Here is a 24,160-nt window from a genome sequence, read left to right as displayed (position 1 = left end):
TACAATTAAATCAAGTAATTAAAACACATTATTTCTACGTAGAAAATATTTCAGAACTGGTATGTCAAACGATATTACGTATTCTCATTAACAAATGCAACAATTAGAACAATTCAAAATGAAAATAGTAAAAGAATCTTGAAGGAGGAAAAATACGTGATAATAAATAAAATATATTTGTTTGTGGGTTACGTCAACGAAATGTCCTTTCAATTTCGATAAAGAATAAAAGAAAAAACATTAAAAAAAAACCTTAGATAAATACAAGAATGAAAGAAATATGTGAATATTTACAAATGTTGAGATAGGCAGAGTGACAGTAAGAATGAGAGAGAAATAGTATGAGAGTGAGTGAGAGAGTATGCAATGGGGGATGAAGAGAGATGAAAGAGCATCGATAGAAACGGGTGGGGAGTTAGTGAATAGGGGCAAAGCGGGGAGCGCAGTGTGCGATCGCCGTTCGAGCGGTTTGGTCTATGCCATGAGAGATCGTTCCGTGAAACTATTCGTTGTTTCTCACTCGGGTACGATTTGATAACGTACGTTTTTTTCTTTTTCCTTTCTTTCTTCTTTTCTCTTAGACATTTCTCTCATAGATATCGAATAGTCTGTCAAAATAAAAGATAATCGTACGCGTAAAGAGTTCGATGCTTATTCAAATTACTTTTGAAAAGATGTTACCGAATAATAGAAGATAGTGGTGTGCAAAAGCGATCCACCAAGATGATTATTTCAACGAAACTTTTAATGTAAAGAGAAAAAGAGAGAGAGAGAGAGAAAGAGGAAGACTGATAGAAAAAAGAAGAAAGACAGAAATATAAAGTGAAATAAAAAGAAATCGAAGAAAAACGAAAGGGCATAGGAGGTTTAAAAGACCGTAGTCACGGTCTTTTTAAGAAATGGGCAAGAAGGGCTCCAAGCGGAAGACCCGATGGAGAACCCTAAGTATTGGTGGTGAGTCTGCATTTTTCTCTTCATAGTTTTCCTAGACAATAATTTGGTCTGACATAACCCTTTCCATAATACCCACCTCGTGTATGTATGTATGTGTGTATGTATGTGTGTGTGTATGTCGCCGTCGTCGTCGTCTCTTCGTTTACGAGATTCTCTTCCGTACACCCTTCTCGCAGAAGACGCAAGCACGAGCTTGCGCGCGCGCGCGCGCACTCACTCACTTGCTCACCTTTCTCCATATTTCGCGAATTACCCGACGTCCGACCGGGCCATCGATCGCTCTCAACCAGATATTGCCTCGCCTTTGCGATACTCTCTCTCTCTCTACCTTTACTTCCTTTCTATAATCTATCCAGTTCATTTATTTATTTCATTCTTATCTTCATTTCTTTCTTTAATCTTTGATATTGTTGTTTGTAGTTTCACCTTTTCTCTTTTCTTCTTTAAACATTTCACGTATTAACCATGAATAAGTATACATCTTTCGTTCTATCAAATATTTCCGATAAATTTTCCACCTCCTACTCATTCATCAATGTCACATGTTTTCCTTGAACCCCTTCGATGATCCCATATTCCATTTAAAACAATAAAATAACGATCTGAACTTTCCTATTACAAGATAATACGATTATATGTCGATAATGTCGTTTATACATTACATTCATAAATGTGTTGGATATCGAACATTAAAATAATATAATCTAGTCGAGAAATGGCTTATTCTTAGACTCGACATCTCCACAAATCATTTTTATTAAAACGTTGTAAGCAAGAGATGTAATGATCGATACGATAAGGACGACACATTTCTAATGTACCTTACATATTTCTTTTTTCTTTTTCCTTACTTCCTTTTGTCTCTTTTTTTTTATTACCAACAATTTGTTTCTACATTTATTACATTTATTCAATTTTTCAATTCCGCAAGTTGAAAGATTCAATATTTTCCCATACGTTGTTTGTATACATGTATTACACGTCCGTGTATATATATATATATATATATATATATATATATATATATATATATGTTATGCATACATACATAGAATGAGAATGTGACAAGAGAAAGGGAAGAAAAAAAAGAGAATAGTGTCACTAGGACAGGTTAATACAATTTTCTTTGATACCAACGAGCTTCTCAATGTTTTATAATTTTTAATAAGTATTAAAGCACTTAGACAAAGATTACGACGTAAGTTTTTGTTTCAAAAAACAACCCCACTCTTACATTAAAAGGTAAGAAAGAAAAATAGATAGAACAATATATATATATATATGTTTACGTCCTTGAGAACGAGTTTATCTGTCGAGTTTTACGTTTATCCATGTAAATATAAACATATCCTTATGGGACCCGTGTTGTGTGTGTAGTAGTAAAGACACGCTTAAGATCGTCAGAAACGTTCGACTGCGAGACCATCTCGCGACAGCACACATCGATCCATAGCACCCTCTCTCTCTCCCTCTCTCTCTCTCTTTTGCGTTTCTTTTCCTATTTCTCTACTCTCTTTTAGTTTAAGAAAATATCTATCTGGAACAATGAATCCAACAAAGAAAGGCCTCAGAAAAGTTATTTTCATAAGCAACAAAATCTCATTTTATTTTCATCTAATTCACCTAATTTTTTTTGTAAGACAAATAAAAATAGACAAATTTTTTTTTTTATGTGCATAAAACATAATCCACATATTATGTAATATTATTTTTATTTAATTCATTTAATTTTGATGAAGAAATAAAAACAACAGGAGGAAGTTTTATGCTCGTATTGTATACCAATGATAATCCTTTTCTTTGTATTTCTTTTTAAAGCTAATTTTGTTCTAAATAAATCATTAGTAAGTTATTTATAAACATATAAAGAGTATGCAAAAGAATAAATGAAAAAATGTCATTGAATAAGGAATATCTTGATATATATTTCTTATCTTACTCATTATACTACAGAATGTGATAAAAGTATACTTCAAGAAGGATGTGAAAATGAGATATTTAATTTTAGTCGATAATGAAGACGTTGAGTGAGCCAACACAAAATTCATTAGAAAATATACTTTAATTAAGAAACGAATATTTAAGCATAAACTAGAATAATCGTTTATTTTATTTTTATATATTTTATTAATATCAATCGAATTTGAAACATATTTTCAATTATGCAAATATATAATAAATGAATATTAGAAGACAAGATAAAATACTGCATAGAATTAAATCCCATAAATAGAAACAAAATTCTATAAACATGTGTACCCTTCATTGTTCCAAACAATGGGATCCTAATATCATATTTTTTAATTTCTATACACACACTCATATATAATATATTTATTTCTCTACTATACATACATAAAGGTGTTCTAAACTTGGACAGACACCCTGTATATGTGATGTAGAAATAAGATTCTTAAGGAGTTAGTAGCTCAGTCAGCGAAATTGCGATCGGTTCAAAGAGTTTGAGAGAAAAGGGATGACAAAGGAGAAAAGTAAAAACAAAAGGATAAAAAGAGGGAAAATAGAAAGAATAAAAAAAGAGAAAAAAAGGAATACGGGAATTCTGTCCACGCGACGTCAAAGCGCGGTGGTGGTCGTTCTTGCAGGTTGCACGTGCTGCAGATCGTAGACCTTCCTCGGGCGTCGAATGACGCGTTCTCTGGTGTTACGTAATTCTAACCAATGCCGCCAGTAATAACGCACAACTTTTAAAATACGTTACGTTATATGCGGGGCGTCACCTCTCTTTCTTTTCTTCTTCTTTTTCTCTCTTTCTAACTCATTTTCCATGCACATAACTTTAATCTCTTTTACAAACACGTAGATTCAAAAAAAAAAAAAAAAAAGACAGAAAATTCTACAGAAACTATTTGAATTGCTAATTATTAAATATTACTTATTATTAATCAAAACTAATCGAAAATAACTTCTAAGAAAAAAAGATATTTCAAATTAGTTAACTATTTGTATAATGGCGTACCTTAAAGCATTCTAGGAGAAACAATATGGCGCCCGAAGCAAAAAAGAGAGGTATATTTGTCTAACCAAATTGTTTGAATCATTTAATTAGTGTTTTCATTCAATTTATTTTTTTGATTATGTAATATTTTATTAGATGTATGTATGTGTATATATATATATATATATATATATATATATATATATATATTATGTGTATAGATTGATAATATAATATATTATATATTATATTATGTGTATAGATTGATGAATATGTAGAAAGTAAGTTTTCTTTGAACGTTTGTTAAATCTTTGGAAGAAAATACTTGGAGTTTGAGTTATGAATAGCACGTGAGTGACCACGAGGAACTCGAGTCACATGTCATACCGTGCCACGCACAGACGACGAGTTCGCTTTTCGAATGATTCGTGTGTCACGAGTCGTTTATACTTAAACTCACTCACACTCTTTCATTTTCTACACGGCCAAAGGAGTCTTTACGAGTTTTCCAAAATATGTAACTACTACAATATTCTGACTTAACATTAGAAGAATATTATTAGAATTTCGTTTAAAAATTTTCCAAATAACTTTGACGAGAGATTATTGAATTTGATTCTAACAAATTTTATATTTATGATGAATCAGAAATGATTCTAATTATTTCTAAAAATCAATTACTCTTTTTAGATTAATTGTGTACAGATTGTGAACAATTAAATCTTACCATCTTTAAAGAATAAATTAATAACTGGAGACAAAATAAAAATTGATTTTAAGATACACCATAGGAACTTATGTGACATATTACGCAATTAATATTTAATTAAATTTATTAATTAATAGAGACATTGGTTTATTCATTCTTGCCTTTTAAATCTTACCTTGGAAGGTTAAAGAACTCTTGAACGTAAGCCAAATTTAGCATCGATTGATTTCACACTTCTAACAAGACAATTTAAATATACCCTCACACACGCATAAAATTTCTTAGTACAGTTAAATACAACCCACCTCCAGTTTTACAATTTTATGTTCGGGTTTATATATCTCGGGGACATCTTCTTTACTCATTCGGCCATTATGTAACGCATTGAACATAACCTATAAATCAATGAAACGGCATAAAGAGACTTGAGATTTAAAATATCCTGACATTGGAGAATACAATAATTTACAAATATATTGTTTTTTATTTCATATTTGTTTTGTCATAGTTTCCTAATTAGTTATTAATCATTATACTACATAGTCACTACAATAATGACCTATACAAAAACACTTTTTGTTGCAATGTGCAACAAACAATTACTCAACGACCTAGTAGTCAAAATATTTTGTTAGTTTGCCAAAGTAAGACATATGTTTTTACATCTATTTCATCGATTATGCGATCTACGATATATTTTATTTAATATTCATACAATACTTAATATATATAAACACTTTTTTTAAATAATACATTCACTAAAATGCAATTTTACACAAAATCGAAATTTACAAAAAATATATACGTCCAAAAAAATTATATAAACACATGAATAAGAATTTTTGTATACAATTTTATATTATACATGAAGAAAATGGCGGCGAAAGTGGGAATGAATTCGAAACGAAGAACTCTAATGATAGATAGATAAATAGATAGATAGATAGAAAACCGGTCCAATGTTTTCGACAATGTACCTAGACCGTTCTATAATAGTCCGACGTTCCAAATCACTTATGCTTCAACTATCCTTAACACTTTGTCATCGTTCACAACAACGACAATGGTTAGAAACAACATTTTTGTTCTACTAGTAAAAATGATTAAAAAAAGATAAGAAACGTCCGAAAAAATTGTAAATAAATAAACAATACCATAATAAAACTAAACAATTAGATTTAACGATATCGTGAAATTAAAATCTATTTTTTAATAAAATTTATTATAATAATATTTTGGTTTTATTTAAAAATTACCCACCGTAAATGGTTTACAACAAAGAACGATTAACCTTTGTTTTAATCTTGATATGAATTTATTCGTTAAAAGTTCTACTTACGCAAACTTCAATGTGTATGCAATTTAAAATATAAAAAGGACAATAAAAAAAAATTACTACCACACTTGACATTTCAGCATATTCAGCTCTTATTGCAACCCAAAACGTAATTGGACGATTAATCAATACTATTAATTCGACAGTATACGCATAACTCTTGAAAATATTTCATCATAACATTTCACACGACCATATTTTAAAACTATTCTTTAAAAATATCTGGCACTTTGAATGGTGGATACTTTAAAAACGATTCGTGTGGTCTACCCTGTGTGTTTCAATTTTCATTATACAATCGACATCATTAATAATCTTCTAGGTTCGATCAGGATGATAGATTCGCTCGTTGCATTTAACTTGGCATGTTTCTTTTTACGATTAGTAATAAATTGCGATTGTCGTAAATGTTAGTGATATGAATTGAAAAAGAGGAAAACAAATAAAAAATAAAACGGGAGAACAACATTAAAAAGATTTATTCATCGGAGATGTTGTTAGAGAGTCCAGACATACGTATAGACAGAAAAGGTTGAGGAGAGAGTTGGGTTTCCCTCTTGAGTAACCGGCCGATCAATGAAGATGTCTCTAAGGGAAAAGGAAAAAGGGACTCCTCGTTGTGGCACAAGTTCAAATTTTGATTGCCAAAAAGGGAAAGGAAGAAAGAAAAAGAAGTAAAGAATAAAAAGAATCTACGCATCTACTGTGTAGTAGTAGCCATAGCAACGGGCGTGTCTTTTTCGATTTCACTTTCGATATAAGAGTAAAAAAAAATATATATATATATATATAAATATATGAAGAAAAAAAAATAATTATATTATATAAATTATAATTAATATATATATATATATTAATAATTAATAATATATTAATATATTAATATAATAATATATATAATATAATTATATAAATTATATTAAATATATATAATAATAATAATAATAATAATAATAATATATAACATGGTTATATATATATATTAATAGCCGTTATTGTCTAAAGGTTTAAAACTTAATACAAAAATGAATAAACATATAATTTTTGATATTCTATATTATTTTAAAATAAAAAATTTGTTTTCTATTTCATAGGATTTAAATATTATGTCAGTACGTTGTAAACTTACAAATTGTTTAAATTGTGCATAAATAGTATAAACAAAGAAAAGAAAGTAACATTTTGGCAAACACCGCACTTGATCTTCCGTTGATGTATGTCATGTCTATCCACACGAATTACATAATTACTCGATTACTACAAAGTAAAATGATGTTCGTCATCATTGTAGTCGTCGTCGTGTCGGCGACGTACGTTAGGCACAAGCCGCTGTCCTGTTGTTATATAATTCTTCTCTCAGTGAGAAAAACGAAACGCGCACGCCACCAGAACACAGTCGTTTCTCTCTCTCTCTCTCTCTCTTTCTCTGTCTCTCTCTCTCTCTTTCTCAATCGTCTCTATTTATCGAATGGTTGGTGTGTATCTTCACACCTAGTCGAATTTTTAGAAGAATCTTTAGAGACACACTATAAAAGGAGAGGAAAAGAAGAGAGGATCTTACCATTTCATTTCATCCCCCATTTTGTATTATGTTCTCTTCCTTATTCATCATTATTGTCAATCCAAAATCTTAACACGAAATTGGTTATTTATAAACAATATATGATCAAAATTTTATTTATTAGAAAAAATTTTGTTTCAACATCTAAAATTACAATACACTGATTTGTCTTTTGATTTTTGTCGTCGTTGCTAACACTAGATATACCACCATTTTCAGTATACCTATTTCTACCACACTAGTCAAAATGACTGGTGCATAAAAAAAATGCTTTTTGAGACTTCCAGTCTTTATTTACTCTTAAAAAATAACAAAAAATGTTTAACAATAATAATTTTAATAGATAAATGGATTTATAGATATTTTTAGATAACAAAACGCTTAATTTATTTACAGAAATCAAATGTTACATGAACTAGAAATTTTGAATTAAAATGCCCCGACTAGTCAAAATGATTGGTCTGGTATATCTAGTGTTAATCATAACGTTAAATTGTTTATTATTAGGAAACAAAATGCCAAATTTTTCGTTCAAACAATTATATTATTATAATTATTATTAATTGGTATTAGAAACTTGAAAGTTCATTGCCGCAAATACCAAATCCCGCTAGTATTTCTGTCCCTGAGCGCGACCTCCTCTCCATTCGCGGTCTTCGTAGCCTATTTCTTTAAAATCCCTGCTAATGTTGTCCTCTCATCTACATTTCGGTCTACCCAGTGATCTTTTCTCATTCTGTATACCGACCAGTATTTTATGCACCGTTCGATCCATCCCCATGCGCGCCAAGTGACCAGCCTATCTTAATCGGCGTGATTTTATGACGTTAATAATGTCCGGTTTGTTGTACAGAACTTCTACGTTCTGAAGTTTTCTCATCGTGTTTTGCATCGAAGATTGTACAAACAACTTTATTTTTTCAAATCCTAAATTTCTTTTCGTCCCATAACGTAAGTGATCACGTTTCGCTACCATAAAGGACCACCAGTAGGATGATTGTCCTGTATATCCTGATTTTGAAGCACCTAGACAACAACCGCGAGCTGAGTAATTTATTAACATTGCCTAAATTGATTTTTTTCTTAAGTTCTTCATTTATTTCATTCATCTGATTTATGATCGATCCTAAACACCTAAAGTTGCTGACTCGTTTCAAAATTTTATCTCGGACGACCAAAGTTCCAGTATTAGGCACATTCTGAATTCTATTGGTGATCATATATGTATTTGGTTTTTACCACACTTATTTGTAGTCCCAATTCTTTTGTATTATCTATTAATATTTTCGCGTTATTAATTAACGACTCTTTATTGTCCCCTAACAAAACAATATATCGTCCATGTATGTCAACAGTTGCGTTGTCCCGTTCAACTGCAGATCATCTTTACTTTTTTGCAGTTCTTTGACAGCAAATTCCAATACTAAATTGAACAAAAGAGGTGACAGTGTGTCCCCCTGTTTTAACCCTCTATGCATACTAAAAGTTCTCGACATTTGATTACCTATTCTCACTTTACCCCTAGTTTCCTTGCAAGCTTGAACCATGTTGATCAGATTTTTTGGTATCCCCTGAACATTGTATCCCGTTTTATTGTTTTATTGAATCGTATACTTTTTGAAAATCAACGATCAATATATAATTGACAAAAATTCATTTTAATTAGAGAAGGGGAAGACAATTCTAATTAAATCCTTAGAAACAACCCGGACTAGTATAATCCTGCGCAAACGTCTTTGGAGTATCGAAGAGAGAAAGGGGGATGGAAATGTGTTTGTAATATTATGTGAGCGCGCGCGCGCGCGCACTTGAGGATCTGGGAAAGAGACGAGAAAAGTAGGGGGTGATGTTATGGTTGTGTGGAGGGTGGTTTCAAGCGAGGGTGGGGGATGAGTTAGGAAAATCGTTTTGCTCCGCACAGTCGCCGGGGCTCGTGTTGAAGAAAATCGAAGAGTGAAAAGAGGAGAGTTTGTTGGGGGGTGATCAGTGTGGCATACACCACCACCGTGTGTTCGCAACTTCGTTCATATTTTTTGTCTATGATTCTAAACATTTTGCCGGGTTGACGTTTCTAATCGTGAAATTTTCATCGACAAAATACTTTCCTTGTCTATTTGTTCTTTTTTTTTTTTTTTTTTGAAAATGGAGGAGGAAAAAGAGGAAGGAAAGAAAGAGAGGGAAAAGGTGTTCAAAAACAAAGTTGATTAACAAATTGAACAAATTAAAAAGAGATAAAGATAAAAATAGTGCAATTGAAGAAAAAAAAGACAGATAGTGATTAATTTTTTATTGTTTCATTCTTGTCTTGTTTTCATTTTTATTTTTTAATTTTGTTTTCATTTTTTCTTGTAATTTTTTTCCTTATCATTATTAATATTTGTTTTTGTTCGTTAATTCATTCATTATTCTCCTTCTTTTTTTTTTCATAAATATTTCATATCGTTTTCTCCCTTTCAATTAAAAATCAATCAAACAATAGTAAAAATGATCTCGATTTATTGAAATTAGATTGCGAGATTGAATTTAAACCGATTACGTAATCTAACATCGATCGTGTACGATGTTTGAACGTCGGCTACCTTTCTATCTTATCGAATAACACTATATTTTCGATAACCATATTTATATGTGCGTGTGTTTTCTGTGTATAACATACATCTATAAACTTACTATACGTTTCACTTTAATCGGAATTTTTAATCTTTGTATATTTGAACATATGAAATGATATCATTATAGGTACAACAATTATTAATCTAACACAACAATTAAACAATCGTTTAAACTTTCATCGATAATTTTATATAATAAAAGATTAGGAAAGATTGGGGTTTCAAAATGAAGGCTAGTGGAAGAGAGTGTATACAAAAAAAAAAACAAAAAACGATAATGAAAGTTTGTGAAATATAATACAAGTAAGTTTGATAAAGTGAACATTGCATGGCGTTACGTAAAAGAAGGTGGGGTGGTAAATCTAAGAGAAAGGGTAGGAGGAAAATGAGAGGGTGGTGAGAGCTGGAAAGTAGGGTCAACCATAAAAAGAGGGGATTCCATTCAAATATTATTAAATTAATTTATATATATAAACCAATAAACCCGATATGCGCATTAATTTATATACAGCAGAGGGAAAATATGGACCATAGAGCTTTGAAAAAGAAAAAAAGAAAGAGGGGGAATGAGGGATAGATGTTTGTTTGACTTTGTGGTAAAAATGTGTTCGCTTTTATACACGAAATCTAGAAACGGAACGTGAGTAGTAGATAAAGATAGGCTTCGTGAAGACGAAGTGTTGCATAAGCTAACCAACGATAACGGAGGGCAAGTTTATAGACTCCTACTTTAACGTTATCGTTTCAATTTTTGAAGTGTAAATATATATGTGTCTTATATGTATTCGTACATACATGTATGCATACGTGCGTGCTTTTTAAGTATGTATTCAAGCATTTGTGGTCGATTTTACCTTCGACTCTAAATAGATTAGTATTATATATTTATAGGCTTAATAGTGTGTCGTTTGTAATCAAAATTTTATAGATATTTTCTTTATCATCGTAAAGAAAATGTCTCCGATGTTGTTTTTTTCATCGTATTATCTATCGTGATTTTTATTTGATTTTTGTTTTTATTTTTTTTGGCATATTTCTATTTTTTGTTTTTATGTACATATATTTTTTTTGGTAGAATACCAAATTCAAAGACTATATTAGTATAAAAGAAATGTAAGAAATTGCGATATTAATCTCCGGTTATCAGCCCTGCCCTCCGTTATCACAGTTTTACAAACTTGTTTCACGCAAACGACTACGGAAGAAGTTGGATAGATATATTAATATTTAAAAGTTCTAAAGACTACAAACATTCTTTTTCATCGTTCTTTTGTAGAATACTAGAGTAATGTACTAAAGAAAATTGATAGCTTTTTCTATGATTTCAATGAAATACACATCTATCAAATATATGCTTACATATATAATATCAATAATATTTGTTTCTCTCTCTCTCTCTCTCTCTCTCTCTCTCTCTCTCTCTCTCTCTCTCTTTAAATCAACGAGATCAAATTCGGTCGGGAATTTGGTGTTTGATTTTTTTCTATCATTTTTATTTTTTTTTTATTAGTTAATTTTGAATTTGATTGTGTTTCTATAAATGTTTAAATAAATAAGAACAACTCGGATTCGAATTTGTTACACGTATACGATTTCATATCTATGTATATGTAATATTACCTGCAAACGGATCGATCAATGAAGCGCGTACTCTTTTCAATATGAATACAGTAACATAGGAAAGTATACATGCATGTATGTATAAATGTGTGTATATATATGTGCGAATGTATTTATGAATAACTATAGAACATACTTTAATCGAACTATACTGAGAATCTAGGTTGAAAAAAAAATGAGAAGTCAAAGGGAATGAAGGAAAAATAAATCGTATCGTCGACCTTTTCCATAAAGTAGGAAGTGATATTATATTTATGCTAAAAAAAGATGATAATCTAAGAGGATTAAAAAAATAATAATAATAAAAGAAGATTAGAGAGAAACTTAGAAAAGGTATATAGAAGAAAGTATAATTAAAAATTAGTCTTATTGTTAGTTCGAGAACCGAGAAGTTATTTGACCGATTTGCATCGAGGAAGAAGACTAATTAACATTGATTATCGTTCACGTATTAATTCTATTAGTTTTTCAACAAAAATTACCAATGTTTTCTATACAGCAACAACGGTATATATATATATATATACATTATCTAATATTATCAAATATACTATTAGTATATTAATCATTTATTATAAGAATATATTTAAAATATATATACATATATATTAAATTATATATAATTATTAATATTATGTTTTTATATTATTATATAATATTATAATATGTAAAAAATACATATTATAAATAATATGTAATTATATTATTTATATATAATTATTAATATATATATATATACATATTAAATTATATTTTAACTATTAAAAATATTAAATTTATTATATATTATTAAATATTAAATTTAAATTTAAAAAAAATATATATATATATATATTATCTCTCTCTATATTTAAAAAGGTATAAATATCTTATAGTTTATCGATATATATATAAATAGATAACCTATAAATAGATCACCTGTGTATAAATTGTCATATATATAATTGAATAAAAATGAAAAGATATTTAGTGTAATATAAATAAAATAGAGAAAAATATGAAAGAAATATTGTTTGAGGATTAGTATTCGTCGTCCTTCGTTGAACCAGAGAATTTTGCCGATGGATCTATCTATCCCTCGTTTCATCGTTCGTCTTCTATTCTAATTCCAATGCTATTCTAGTCCTATGCTAGCACGGTAGCCAATCGGCTACGTCCGCCGGAGCGCACGACACTCTACGAACGCCCTCGTCTCGTTTCGTCTCATCTCTCTCTCTCTCTCTCTCTCTCTCTCTCTCTCTCTCTCTCTCTTTCTCTCTCTCTCTCTTTCTCTCTTTATCTGTCTGTATCTCTCTTCTTCTTCTCTTCTTCTTCTTTTCCCTCTCCTCTTCTCTCTACTTATCCCCCGCCACCTTCCGATTACCTACGCTCACCCCTTTCCGCGCACAACCTTAGTCGATCTCAGGGCATCGCGTGCGAAGCATTATTGCGCTGCTGCATCCTCGTTACGTGTATTTTCGTCCCTTATCACTCATCCGTAACGATCGAGACAAACGACGGTGAGAGAGGAAAGAGAAAAAGAGAGAGAGAGAAAGAGGTGGGGGTGGAAGGGATGAAAGTACGGTAGGGTAGCAGAGGGTGATTGATAGTGATTTGAAAAGATATCTAATCATATTATTTAATTAATGGTAGAGTGAGGGAAAATAATAATAATAATAATAATAATAATAATAATAATAACTATTTTCGAAATTTGTAGTAAGAATTTTGAGGGATTTCTTTGAACAACATTTTTTTCTTTCTTTCCTTCCTTCCTTCCTTCTTTTCTTCTTCTCTTTTCCCTTTCTTAATGTTATATTATATTTATCATCGAATAATGCATTTATGAAAAAATAAGTAAATGCATTATTAGAAACTTTAAATCGTCGTGTGGAGAGTGCTTGAAAACGGATTATCTATCTATCCATCTACGGTGGAAAATTTAAAAAAGGGCGGAGGGAAAAAGTCATGCAGTGGCGCCGACAACGGAGGGTTACCCACGTGATCGGCTCCTCCAATCACGTTTTGCTTTTAGCAAGGTACCAAGATGGTACGATTTTCAAATTGTCATGAGTTAATGCTCGCGAAATTGGTCTGTTTGTTAAAACAAAACATCTTTTGTAGTTTTTTTTTTAATTTTAAATTTGTTTTAATTATTTTTCGCTCTCACCTTTTATTGTTGTTACATTATTTAACACGCTAATAAATTTATTTATACGCTTCAGTAATCCTTCTTTAATATAAAAATAGAGAGAGGAATGATTTGTAATATGAAATATAATCCTTTATATATGAGATAAATGTAACATTAATTAATCATATTGTAAATTATGACACGTTTTAAAAATTACTAAGATAGAATAGTATAAAGAACCTTCAGCAATTGTCACACTTACCGTTCACGAAAGAGAGATTCATTTGGCACGAAATCTAGGCTAACATACTTCGTGTTATTTGCTATCCTTGTATATATATATATTTGTTCACTCTATGACTCTTCCAAACATTTATTGAAAGATATTCGATTTTTACAGTAGTAAAAATAAATAATACAAAAAAATACAAATCTAATTTACAACGAATGAACAATACTTTGAATTTATGACCTTTTTTTTCAACAGCTCCGCCAGTAGAGGAGGACGAAGAAGAAGACTTACGAAATGGATACGTAAAAGGTCAACAAAATGACACAAGCTCTCATAGTTTCGATCGAAACGGACAGACTGAGTATAAATCAAGAAGAAGCATCGTTGGATCCAGTGGTAGCAGTGGTTATGCAAGTGGAACATCCAGATCGAGAAGAGATGACTCTACAGGGTCTCTGTCGCAACCTAAAATTATATTTAACGAGGATGAATATGCAAGGATTAGTACACCTAGACAAGATGTCTTATTCAAGAAGGGTTATCTATCCCGTAAAAAAACATGGACTGGTAACGCCAGTACCAGCGCTACCCCATCAACCACTGAGAGTCAATCAGCCTCGCATTCAACCGCAGGTAGAGGTATAGGTAGAAGCGTAAAGCATTTCATCAAATCTTTAGTTTTATTATCCTTTATGTTTGTTATTTTAATATTTTATGTATATAGCAATAAGATTAACTTGTTCTGTTGTCGTCTTTGTCTATCTTAGGAAAAAGGTAACTTCTTGATTATTCTATATTCATTCTCTTCGTTCGTATTTATTTATTTATTATGTTTTCCTTCTTCTTAATTTTCATATCTCTACATCATTCACCTTATTGAATTTATTTTTCTTAAAATAGTTGATCTTTTATTTGTAATGCAATGACCTTTTAGATGGTAGCGAAACAACAGAGGATCAACAATTATTGGATAGGGATAGTGCATCTGGTGAATATCCTCCAGGAGTTGATCCAGCTGCTCAAGTTGGTTACGGGACATTTTATGATCACGCTAGCGGCTATTATTATGAGTATCCAGTGATGTTGGTAGGACCTGCACCGGTTCCTGCTCCAATTGGACCTAGCATTCTTGCAGCTTTGCCATGTACTTCAGTACCTTTGAGACCGATTGAGTGGATCAATCCAGCCTTCGTACCAAAACTATCTGGTCAATCTTATTGTATAATGGACTCCAATGATAATAATTATCAGGTGAAACTGACTCTACTCTGTGTTATTGTACTTATCCGTATTTAGAAAAAACAGGAGGTATTAATGTCATCAATAACGATTGAATGATTTTTAACAGAGTGGTCAAAGTACAGAAAGTCATCCGGTGGTAATAGAAGAACATGGCAATGAATTAGTACCAGTAGAAAATTCTAATGGTGTATGGAACGGAAGTGTTACTGGAAGTGCAAGTTGCAATGGAAGTGTTGCAGAGGAGATGGAAGAACAACAACAACCACAACAACAAGAGCAGCAACAAAAACAAGAACAACAAGGGGAAGAAACATACGTGACGACAGGGGAAGTGGTGGTCAAAGAGGATAATCGAACAGAAGAGCTTTATGGTGTAGCGGATCAATGTCCAATGATAGAAGAAAACAACGATGATGGAAATGGTGGTGGTCCTTATCTTGAACCACTAGTAATGCAGCAAGCACCTGTATACCACGTGCCACATGTGATACCAGCCATACCACAACCATATATGTATCCTGGTCACTACATGTTCGGCCCACCACTGGTCAACGTTAATGGTTGGTTAACAATTGAATCTCTCTGTTATGTTTATGCGAAAAATTATTGATATTGTTTTTATGACTTATTTTAAATCACTAAGAATAGTTAGTTTGTTTTTATTCGCTCTTCGTATACAATTAGATCTTCGTTCTGTTCACGGACGGATGGACGGAACAACGGACGAAATAAAAAGTCTTATTATGGATAAGAGAGAAAAAGAAAGAAAGAAAAAGAGATATATAGGAAGGAATCTTTCTACATATATACATATATATGTAGAGGAAATAAAAAAGCGCACGTTGGGAAGGAAGCGCGTAACGTGTCTCTTTATGATCGTTTACGTAACGTTGCACAATCGACCGCTATCTTTACATATTCTTACATTATGAACTTGGAAAATATTATATGACTGTGTTAGTTTTCTATTTAATAATTATATATTCTTACTTCAGAGAGTATTATAATAGAACTTGGGGGACAATATTTATTTTTCTTTTTTGTTTGACGTATACGATCGTAAGAAATAGAATCGTTTTAAACCATACCGTTGGTATTTTCGATACTATGGATATACGAGACTAACTTTTGAAAGGTAAAATAAATAGTGGGAATATAAAAAAGAGAAGAAAAAAAACAGGGAAAGGGAGAAAAAAACTAAAGAAAGAAGGAGAGAGAAAAAAAGAGAAATGTAGAGAGAATGAGAAATATCGGCTACTTCCTTCCCTGTAATGCGTCAAGATTGGGCATAGTACATTTGATTGTACCTGTTTCTAATGTTAAACGAGAACAGTGTCGGTTGGATGCGCGGCCAGGGGAAAGGGATTTACCCAGATACATGACTGCTGTCCCGTCCATCGACATCATTGCTGTTTTATTACCACCGTGCCTCTACCCCATTCAAGGTAAAAGGTAATAATACGCAAATAGGAATAGCTCATGCCTTAGATACGATCGTAATAGGAAAGGTTTTGATTATATTAATGAACAAATCTACTAAGTCATTAAATGATCATTTTAATTAAGATTTAATTAACAACCAAGATCATTCATTTTCAAGTCAATTATTTTAAACCATTCATTTAAATTCGAAACCCCTATCCCTATTAAATATTGAAATGTTCTCGCTCTTGCGTTAAAAATTAAAAAAAAAATAATAAAAATAAAAAAAGACAAGAATTCAATTGATTTGCAATCGTATCTAACAGCAAAGCTTCCTATTACACGCTCGATGTCTCGTATTTGTACAGAAAACAATCAAAAAATCAAAATGTATCCAGGAAAGATGTTTTCTGGTATATTCACCTGTGTCATCTCATTCACTACGTTTAATATAATATATCTATATAAATAAATGTAATTATCTCTCGTATTCGCGTTTACGATCACGCCGTTCTCTCATTGCAATCACGTTGCACACATTCGAAAACCATCTCTCTTATCTTAGAGGTCCATTGACTCATGTCCGACGATCACGAGTCACGGTGCCGCGGGCAAATTGCTTCGACATTTAGCACGTCGGAAATATGCGTTGCCTCCTTGAAAAAGAAGAAGAAGAATAATAATAAGAAGTAGAAGTAGAAGAGAAGACAGTAAGGAACAAGTAACGAAACTTGGCAAAGTAAACGCATTGCGCTACTAAAACACTAAAATAGAGTCTGGGTAAAAATATATTCGTTGGCGTCGATGCGAGGCCAGGAGCTCTCGAGAAAACGTTAAAAAGCCAAGTTCATTCCATACCTTCCTCAAGCAAGTCCTCCTCTTAATTGATGGACGAAGAAGAAATTAAACTCAAAAGGTGTTTTATACAATTTATTTTACAACAGCCTACAACGACAAAAAAAAAGAAAAAAGGACACTGGTGCACTATATTCATTCTTTAATTGTCCTTTCATAAAAGAAGCGTTCTGTATACTCGTTAGATTATTTCTATTTGCAATATATTCGGATAATAATAATAACTAATTTTACAAATATTATTTAAATTTACTAAGAACAATTGTATTGTCTTTTTCTATTAAAAGGTGTAACCATACAAGGAGGACCAATGATCAGAACAACAGATGTTACAAGAATGACGACTGCTTACAACAAACGAAGAAAGAAGAAAAGAAGTAGAAAGCAAAGAAGACTCGCGTTGGTAATGTTGAATTGGATTATATCCAAATATGTTTTACATGTATATAAACATTAGAATATATAATATACTTATATTATTATCATTTTCTTCAGGTTAATCATGAAGATGATGAAGAAGATTACAGTTCCGAAGGAGAAAGTGCTTTATCGTCTTCTCGGACATCTTCTTGGTCTACGTGTCCAGCTCTGGTCACAACAACAACAATAACAACAACCACAGCAATGACAACGACGACAACGACAACAACGATGACAACGACGACAACGAGGACGACGAATCGACCCCTTAATCCAGAGTGCGAAGAATTTCAACTTCGTCCAGTCGTCGAACGTGATGTTTTACCTACGTTACAACCATCATCATCACCATCACCATCATCACAACAACAACAACAACAACAACAGCAGCAACAACAACAAGAACAACAAGAAGAACAGCGTATCTCTGAAAAAACTGAACAATTACTTCGAATAAGTACGATTACCGAAGGAATACGTGAGAACGGTAATAATACTTCTTATGATACAAAGTATTATAATACTTCCTGTAAGGATATGAACAACAAAGAAGAGGAGGAAATGGCAATATTGAATGAAATTCACGATAAGAATTTGAAATCATTCGTGAAAGAGTCGTCGTCATTGTCATCGTCGTCGTCGTCGGTATCGACGTCATCTAACAATCAAGTTGACTCTTTGACTAATCCAGAGAATAGACTGATCAACTACCTCTCTGATAATAACAAAGTCAACTCAACGAACGAGGAGATTACAGACTACGTAATTAACGACGCAAGGACTGAAAGTAAAGCGTCGTTCTTAAGGACTGATATTAAGGACGTCCCTAATAATAGTTCGTTCAGTGCCAATGAATTATCCGAACGATCTAATAGCGACGTTAATAAGACATTTTCATCAAAATTATACGTTGAACATGATAATGAAATATTAGTAAATGGCCAACTATCTACGAACGAAGAAAAAGAAGAAGATAATATTGATGATGATACAGAGATAATGAATCAAATTCCATCTCTGGAAAATCGTACCTTGATTTCTAAAACAGTAACAACGTCCTCATCATCAGCATCAACATCGACATTGGCAACAGCATCGTCGTCGTCGTCGTCAAGATTGTCGAGTCAATTGGATCCTGAGGAAGAAACGATAGAAACCAAATACGTTAATACTCGACAAGAAGAGTTGCAAAAAACATCCGAATCGTTGGATACTGCGAAGGATACAACAACGATTTTATTATCTACGAAAAAGAAGTACAATTCGAAGGGTACAAAGTTAACAAGAGAATCAACACCCGATCCAACTAACTCAAATAATAATAATAATATTAATAATAACAATAGTAATAACAATAATAATAATAATAATAATAATAGTAGTAATGGTGCTGCTATTGAAGTCGAATGCGAGAGCAAAACAGTTATTTCATTTGATACCATCGATAATAACGTTGACAACGCACAACAACCACCGACACTTTCATTACCCTTTGATTCGGAATCCGTATCTATTATTGGAAAAGATAATAACGAAATTGAAGTGGAAGATCGTGTGTCGAGCGAATCCGCATTTGAGACTACAAGAGACAATGTCGATAATAAGACTGTTAGCGAAGACATCGCCGAAAATTCGAACGATGATTCAGGTTTCGAGACCCAAACGCGTCATCCCGAATATCGTATTACCGAAGCCGTAACCAAATGGTTAAGAAGAGCTAACTCACCCGACGTATTTATTAAAACATCATCGATTGTTTCGGACGATAGCGAGGATGAAAACGAGGATGATTTCGACGAAGAGCCGCCAAAAAACTTGCAAGGCAACCCCATACCTGCACTATCTTTTAATAGCAAAGCCGATGATGATCAATCATCGTGCATGGCTAGCTGCAGCGAATTCGCAAAGATTAATAACAACATTGAGAACGATAAAGAGCGCAACAATAATTTATTATCAGCAGTTAATAAAAGGAAAACAGCAACAACAACGTATGTTCGAGGTATTAAGAAAATATCAAGAGATAGATTCGCTAAACATGTTGTAAATAAAAATGATAATATTCTTAACACCAAAGCTAGACTTTCTTCCTTCGATTATTCTTGTCAACAACAACAACAGAAAAAGGAGGAACGACAACAAGAAACAGAAGAATTCACAAGAAAATTAAGAAAAAAGAATCTGCTGAAAACAAATGTTGCTGCGGGAGTTTGCGAATTTGTTGAGAAGGATAGTGTTGCGGGTATGAGGGTTGCTAACAGCTCTCGGATGAATTCGAAAAGAAACAACATCAGACGTGGGAGAAAAACAGAGAAAATTCATAAAAAACCGGCTGAAAGTATGAACGTTAAGATAAGATATATTAATGACGTTGCTGGTATGGAAGATGAAGGAATTGCAGAGGAGGATACTATGAATGTCAGAACATTTGAAAAAGGAGAAATAATTGTTTCAATAGATGGGAAATTTCTTCAAATTTCACCGTTCGCACAGTTCGTGCATTATGTTGAGAATGTATCCAAAAGTATTAATCAAACGAACGAGATTAATGTGAAAAAGACAATAGTTGATGCTAATAATAAATTAGAAAAAGAAAAGATGGATAAGAAAAAAAGAAATAGCAACGATGAAGACGACGATGATGATGAAGTAGAAAGTACAGTTGCTTCGTTGATTAGTATAGAGGAACCTGACGTATTAGAATGTTGGGAAGCAGAAACTATTGAGCCAATAAGAACTCCAAAGAAAATATTACTAAGTCAAGGTATATCCTATGAAGGAGAAGCTGCTGAAGAAGATAATTTTCAAGCCGAGGAAGCTATCATAGAGCATGTACAAAAGTATTACAGATTCGCACGCGAAAGCGCTACGAGTATTGAAGAGGAGCCATTAGAAAGTAAAATAAATGCGCTCGATCTTAAGCCATTGAATAAATCCAAAATGGTGCCAAATAGTCCTGTTGAATTGATCAAAGGTTATCAAGAAGAAGAAATTCCAATAATAATGCCAAATGAAAAAGACACAAGTATAGTGGGAAAACTTAAAGTACCCATCGATGAAGCTTATGAAGTATATGAAAGTTGCTACATGGATAAATCACAATCCATAACTCTTGATTCAATTTTTCAACCACGTAAAGCATTAAATCGTCAAGAGGGCGAAGGACCCGTACCATGCAGAGCAGTTTGTTGTAGCATTCAATAATAATCTTAAATAACTAACAAACCAACAGTTATATAACTTCATTATAAATATAATGTCTTGGAAAAAAAGACAAAGAACGCGATGATTGTTCTAAGGCTGCACATTTCGATTGTACTCCTAATGACACTGTACTTTTTCCACAAACATTACATATATATATCAACGTATATGTTTACACCATTGCCTCGAAAATGAAAGATCGAAATTCATTCATTATATTATATATATATATATATATATATGAACTATGCGTTAATATATTTTTATCGTACAACAAAAATCATAATTCTTCAAGAAATGTTTCGAATGAATTACGGGGGAACGAAACATATAAAAAAAAAAAGAAGACTGTTCTTTCTTTTCTGTTTTAGTTCTTTTTTTTGTAAATAATTATATTTTTATCATCTCGTCATATTTCACAAATATTTCAATCGAACGTTATTACCCATACTGTATCAAAGCAAAGAAAAAAAAAGAAAAAGCATTAATGTTATTGTTTTTAACGAATTAATGATTACCACGATGGGTAGAAGAAACTACTTGGCGCACATATTTTTATTTCTATGTTGACGAGTATACATACAAGTCGCGCATTTTTGATGATCTTGCCAAAAAAAAAACAAGATTAATCGAATATATATCATCCCGTTATCTTTACTTAATGGATAGAAATCATTAAGAATGACGAAGAATAAAAAAAAAAAAAAGAAAAGAAAGGAAATGGAAAAATAATGGAAACACAAGCTACGACGACACGTTGATTATTTTTCTTGTTCTTATTAAAAAAGAAAAAATACAAAAAAGTACGTATTAAGCACGATACGAATTATTATTATTATACCATGTCTGATAATGACTAAAAAAAAAAACCTATTTTTTACAAAAGCTCCGTTTAATCCACCGAATTTTACATAATAATCAAGTTCGTGTACCACGTTAAAAAAAAACTACTTTCGCTTAGGGAATACCTTAAATTTGTTGTTCGGAGATAAAAAATATAATTGAAGATACTATACAGCTTGTACTAGAGAAATCGCTATATTAATTAATCGCTTCATTCAATTTCCTAAGCCGAGGGCTTATATTATTATTATTATTATTATTAAATGAAGATTAAAAAAAATAAAAAGAGAAAAACTAGAGAAAGAAGAACTCGGAAACAATTATTTCTTATATACTTTGAGTAGTATAACATATGGATATTGATATAATTATGGGCATTACGTTTGGCTAGGTATATATTATAATCTAGACGAAAAAGAAAAAATGCAGTAGATTACGTAGTTATATCCTAGCTGTTGAAAAGAAAAGAAACAAACAAAGATTACAAAAGTAAGATACAAAGAAATAAGAAAAAAATAATTAATATAGAATGTACATAAGTTAATGCTCACATGGGACAATGAGCAAAAAGTTACACATTAATTTAAAAATTATCTAAAACAATAGAAAAGAATATAAAAGTTACGTTGAAATAGATACATACATACATAAATACATACATACTATTGATAAAATAGATGCACACTTGCTTGTATACGCATACGTGTACTTACTTACACATGCAAAAAGAAGAAGAAGAAGAACAAAAAATATATAACAAAAGCTGTTGTTATGTCATAATTCATATTAGTTTCATATAGCAGGGAAAAAAAGGATAATATACCTCAGGTTGATGGTAAAAAATGTATATCTCGATTGAAAGAAAGAGAGAAAGAAAAAAAATAAACGTATGGTTCACTAATATCGCATGTATCTCATATCATAATATACAAACATACCTCAAAAAATGTATATATTTAAAAGCGCTATTCATCCAAACAAATAAACAAACACAAACATATATATATATATACACACACACACACACAATATTGACGTCAGGTATAATAATAAATAATAATAATAACTAATATTAATATTAATATAATAATACAATAATAATAATAATGTAATCATTAATCGGAGCAACAGCGATATATAGAGAAGACAGTCGTTCCTGCAATATCCTAATTTTTCCAAGGTACATGAAAAGCATCGATTATTTCCAGGATAAATCCATAAAGTTAATAGTAATTCATTCACTTTAAAGTATATTAATGATAGGAGCGAATAATACCGCTATATTAAATGCGCGTTGCATTAATTGTGTGCCTTATTCTGTGGCGGCCATTTGTGTAACCAGTTCAAAGCAAAACAACTCCTTCATAATATCAACAATAAACAATATTGTTATTAAAAGGAGCTCTTAAGACTTATTATTACGCTCGAAGTCGCAAACAAAAAAATTTAAATAAAAAAACACTTGGCGACAATGATTTTATCTCTGGGCATGCATGATATAACATTGATGATATATCTTAATGATTGATTAATGGATATCTTGATGGTATGATTTAATATAATATATATTAAAAAGTGAAAAATAATTAAAAAAAAAAGAAAAAAAAACAATAAACAGCAACAACAACTCTCATTTATTCCCTTCGTGATTAAAACTAACGTGCATACACACATTCGTATGAGAAAAATACGTGGTAGACACTAATATATTAACGTCTTACAACAACAACAAATAAAAATAAATAAATACAAAAACGTCACGTTACTGTACAATTATATTTTAGTTGAATTTAAAATAAAAATGTAAGGGAGTTAAGTGTACTTCAAATTTTGTTGTGTTTTTGTTTAAAAAATATGAATAAAAAGTTGCAATTAATTGTTATGTGTTTTTTGTAACAATATAGCTTTATGTTCTTTCTTTTTATTTTAGTTTGTTGTTATTTAGTCAAAGGTAAGATAAAGAATGTTGCAAAGAATATTATTAGAGAGTAAACATTTTATTAATATATTATAATATTATTACTTAATTAATTAATTATAATTATATATGACGAATTTACATACAAACTTATGAAAAA

The 24,160-nt window shown here is 31.3% G+C and overlaps 1 protein-coding gene across 7 annotated transcripts; it reads left to right on the top strand.

Annotated features, from left to right (window-relative positions):
• Positions 1–434: 434 nt before the first annotated feature.
• LOC107065530 (uncharacterized) lies at positions 435–23,958 on the top strand. 7 transcript variants are annotated; one of them, XM_089177930.1, is made up of 7 exons: positions 9,451–9,703; positions 13,604–13,780; positions 14,352–14,735; positions 15,031–15,347; positions 15,445–15,898; positions 17,903–18,018; positions 18,111–23,958. In XM_089177930.1, exons 2-7 carry the CDS (start codon positions 13,699–13,701, stop codon positions 21,237–21,239), a joined length of 4,482 nt encoding a protein of 1,493 aa, XP_089034056.1. In that variant the 5' UTR covers positions 9,451–9,703; positions 13,604–13,698; the 3' UTR covers positions 21,240–23,958. The 7 variants fall into 7 exon arrangements, with proteins under 7 accessions (XP_015174796.2, XP_089034056.1, XP_089034055.1 ...); XM_089177929.1 differs by having other exon boundaries at positions 9,451–9,793; XM_089177928.1 differs by having other exon boundaries at positions 9,451–10,434.
• The last annotated feature ends 202 nt before the right edge of the window (positions 23,959–24,160 follow it).

The sequence above is a fragment of the Polistes dominula genome, unplaced genomic scaffold (genome assembly GCF_049000335.1).
Source record: "Polistes dominula isolate Pdom_NZ unplaced genomic scaffold, Pdom_raw_medaka contig_24, whole genome shotgun sequence".
Lineage (NCBI taxonomy): Eukaryota > Metazoa > Arthropoda > Insecta > Hymenoptera > Vespidae > Polistes > Polistes dominula.
Note: the sequence above shows the minus strand (reverse complement) of the source record. Positions and strands in the feature narration are given on the sequence as shown.

Bases quoted from the DNA above. Each gene is read 5' to 3' on its own strand.
- LOC107065530 (XM_089177930.1), top strand. From the start codon at position 13,699: ATGCAGTGGCGCCGACAACGGAGGGTTACCCACGTGATCGGCTCCTCC. The intron at 14,736-15,030 runs GTATAGGTAGAA...ATGACCTTTTAG, and splicing joins GCATTCAACCGCAGGTAGAG to ATGGTAGCGAAACAACAGAG. The intron at 15,348-15,444 runs GTGAAACTGACT...GATTTTTAACAG, and splicing joins CCAATGATAATAATTATCAG to AGTGGTCAAAGTACAGAAAG.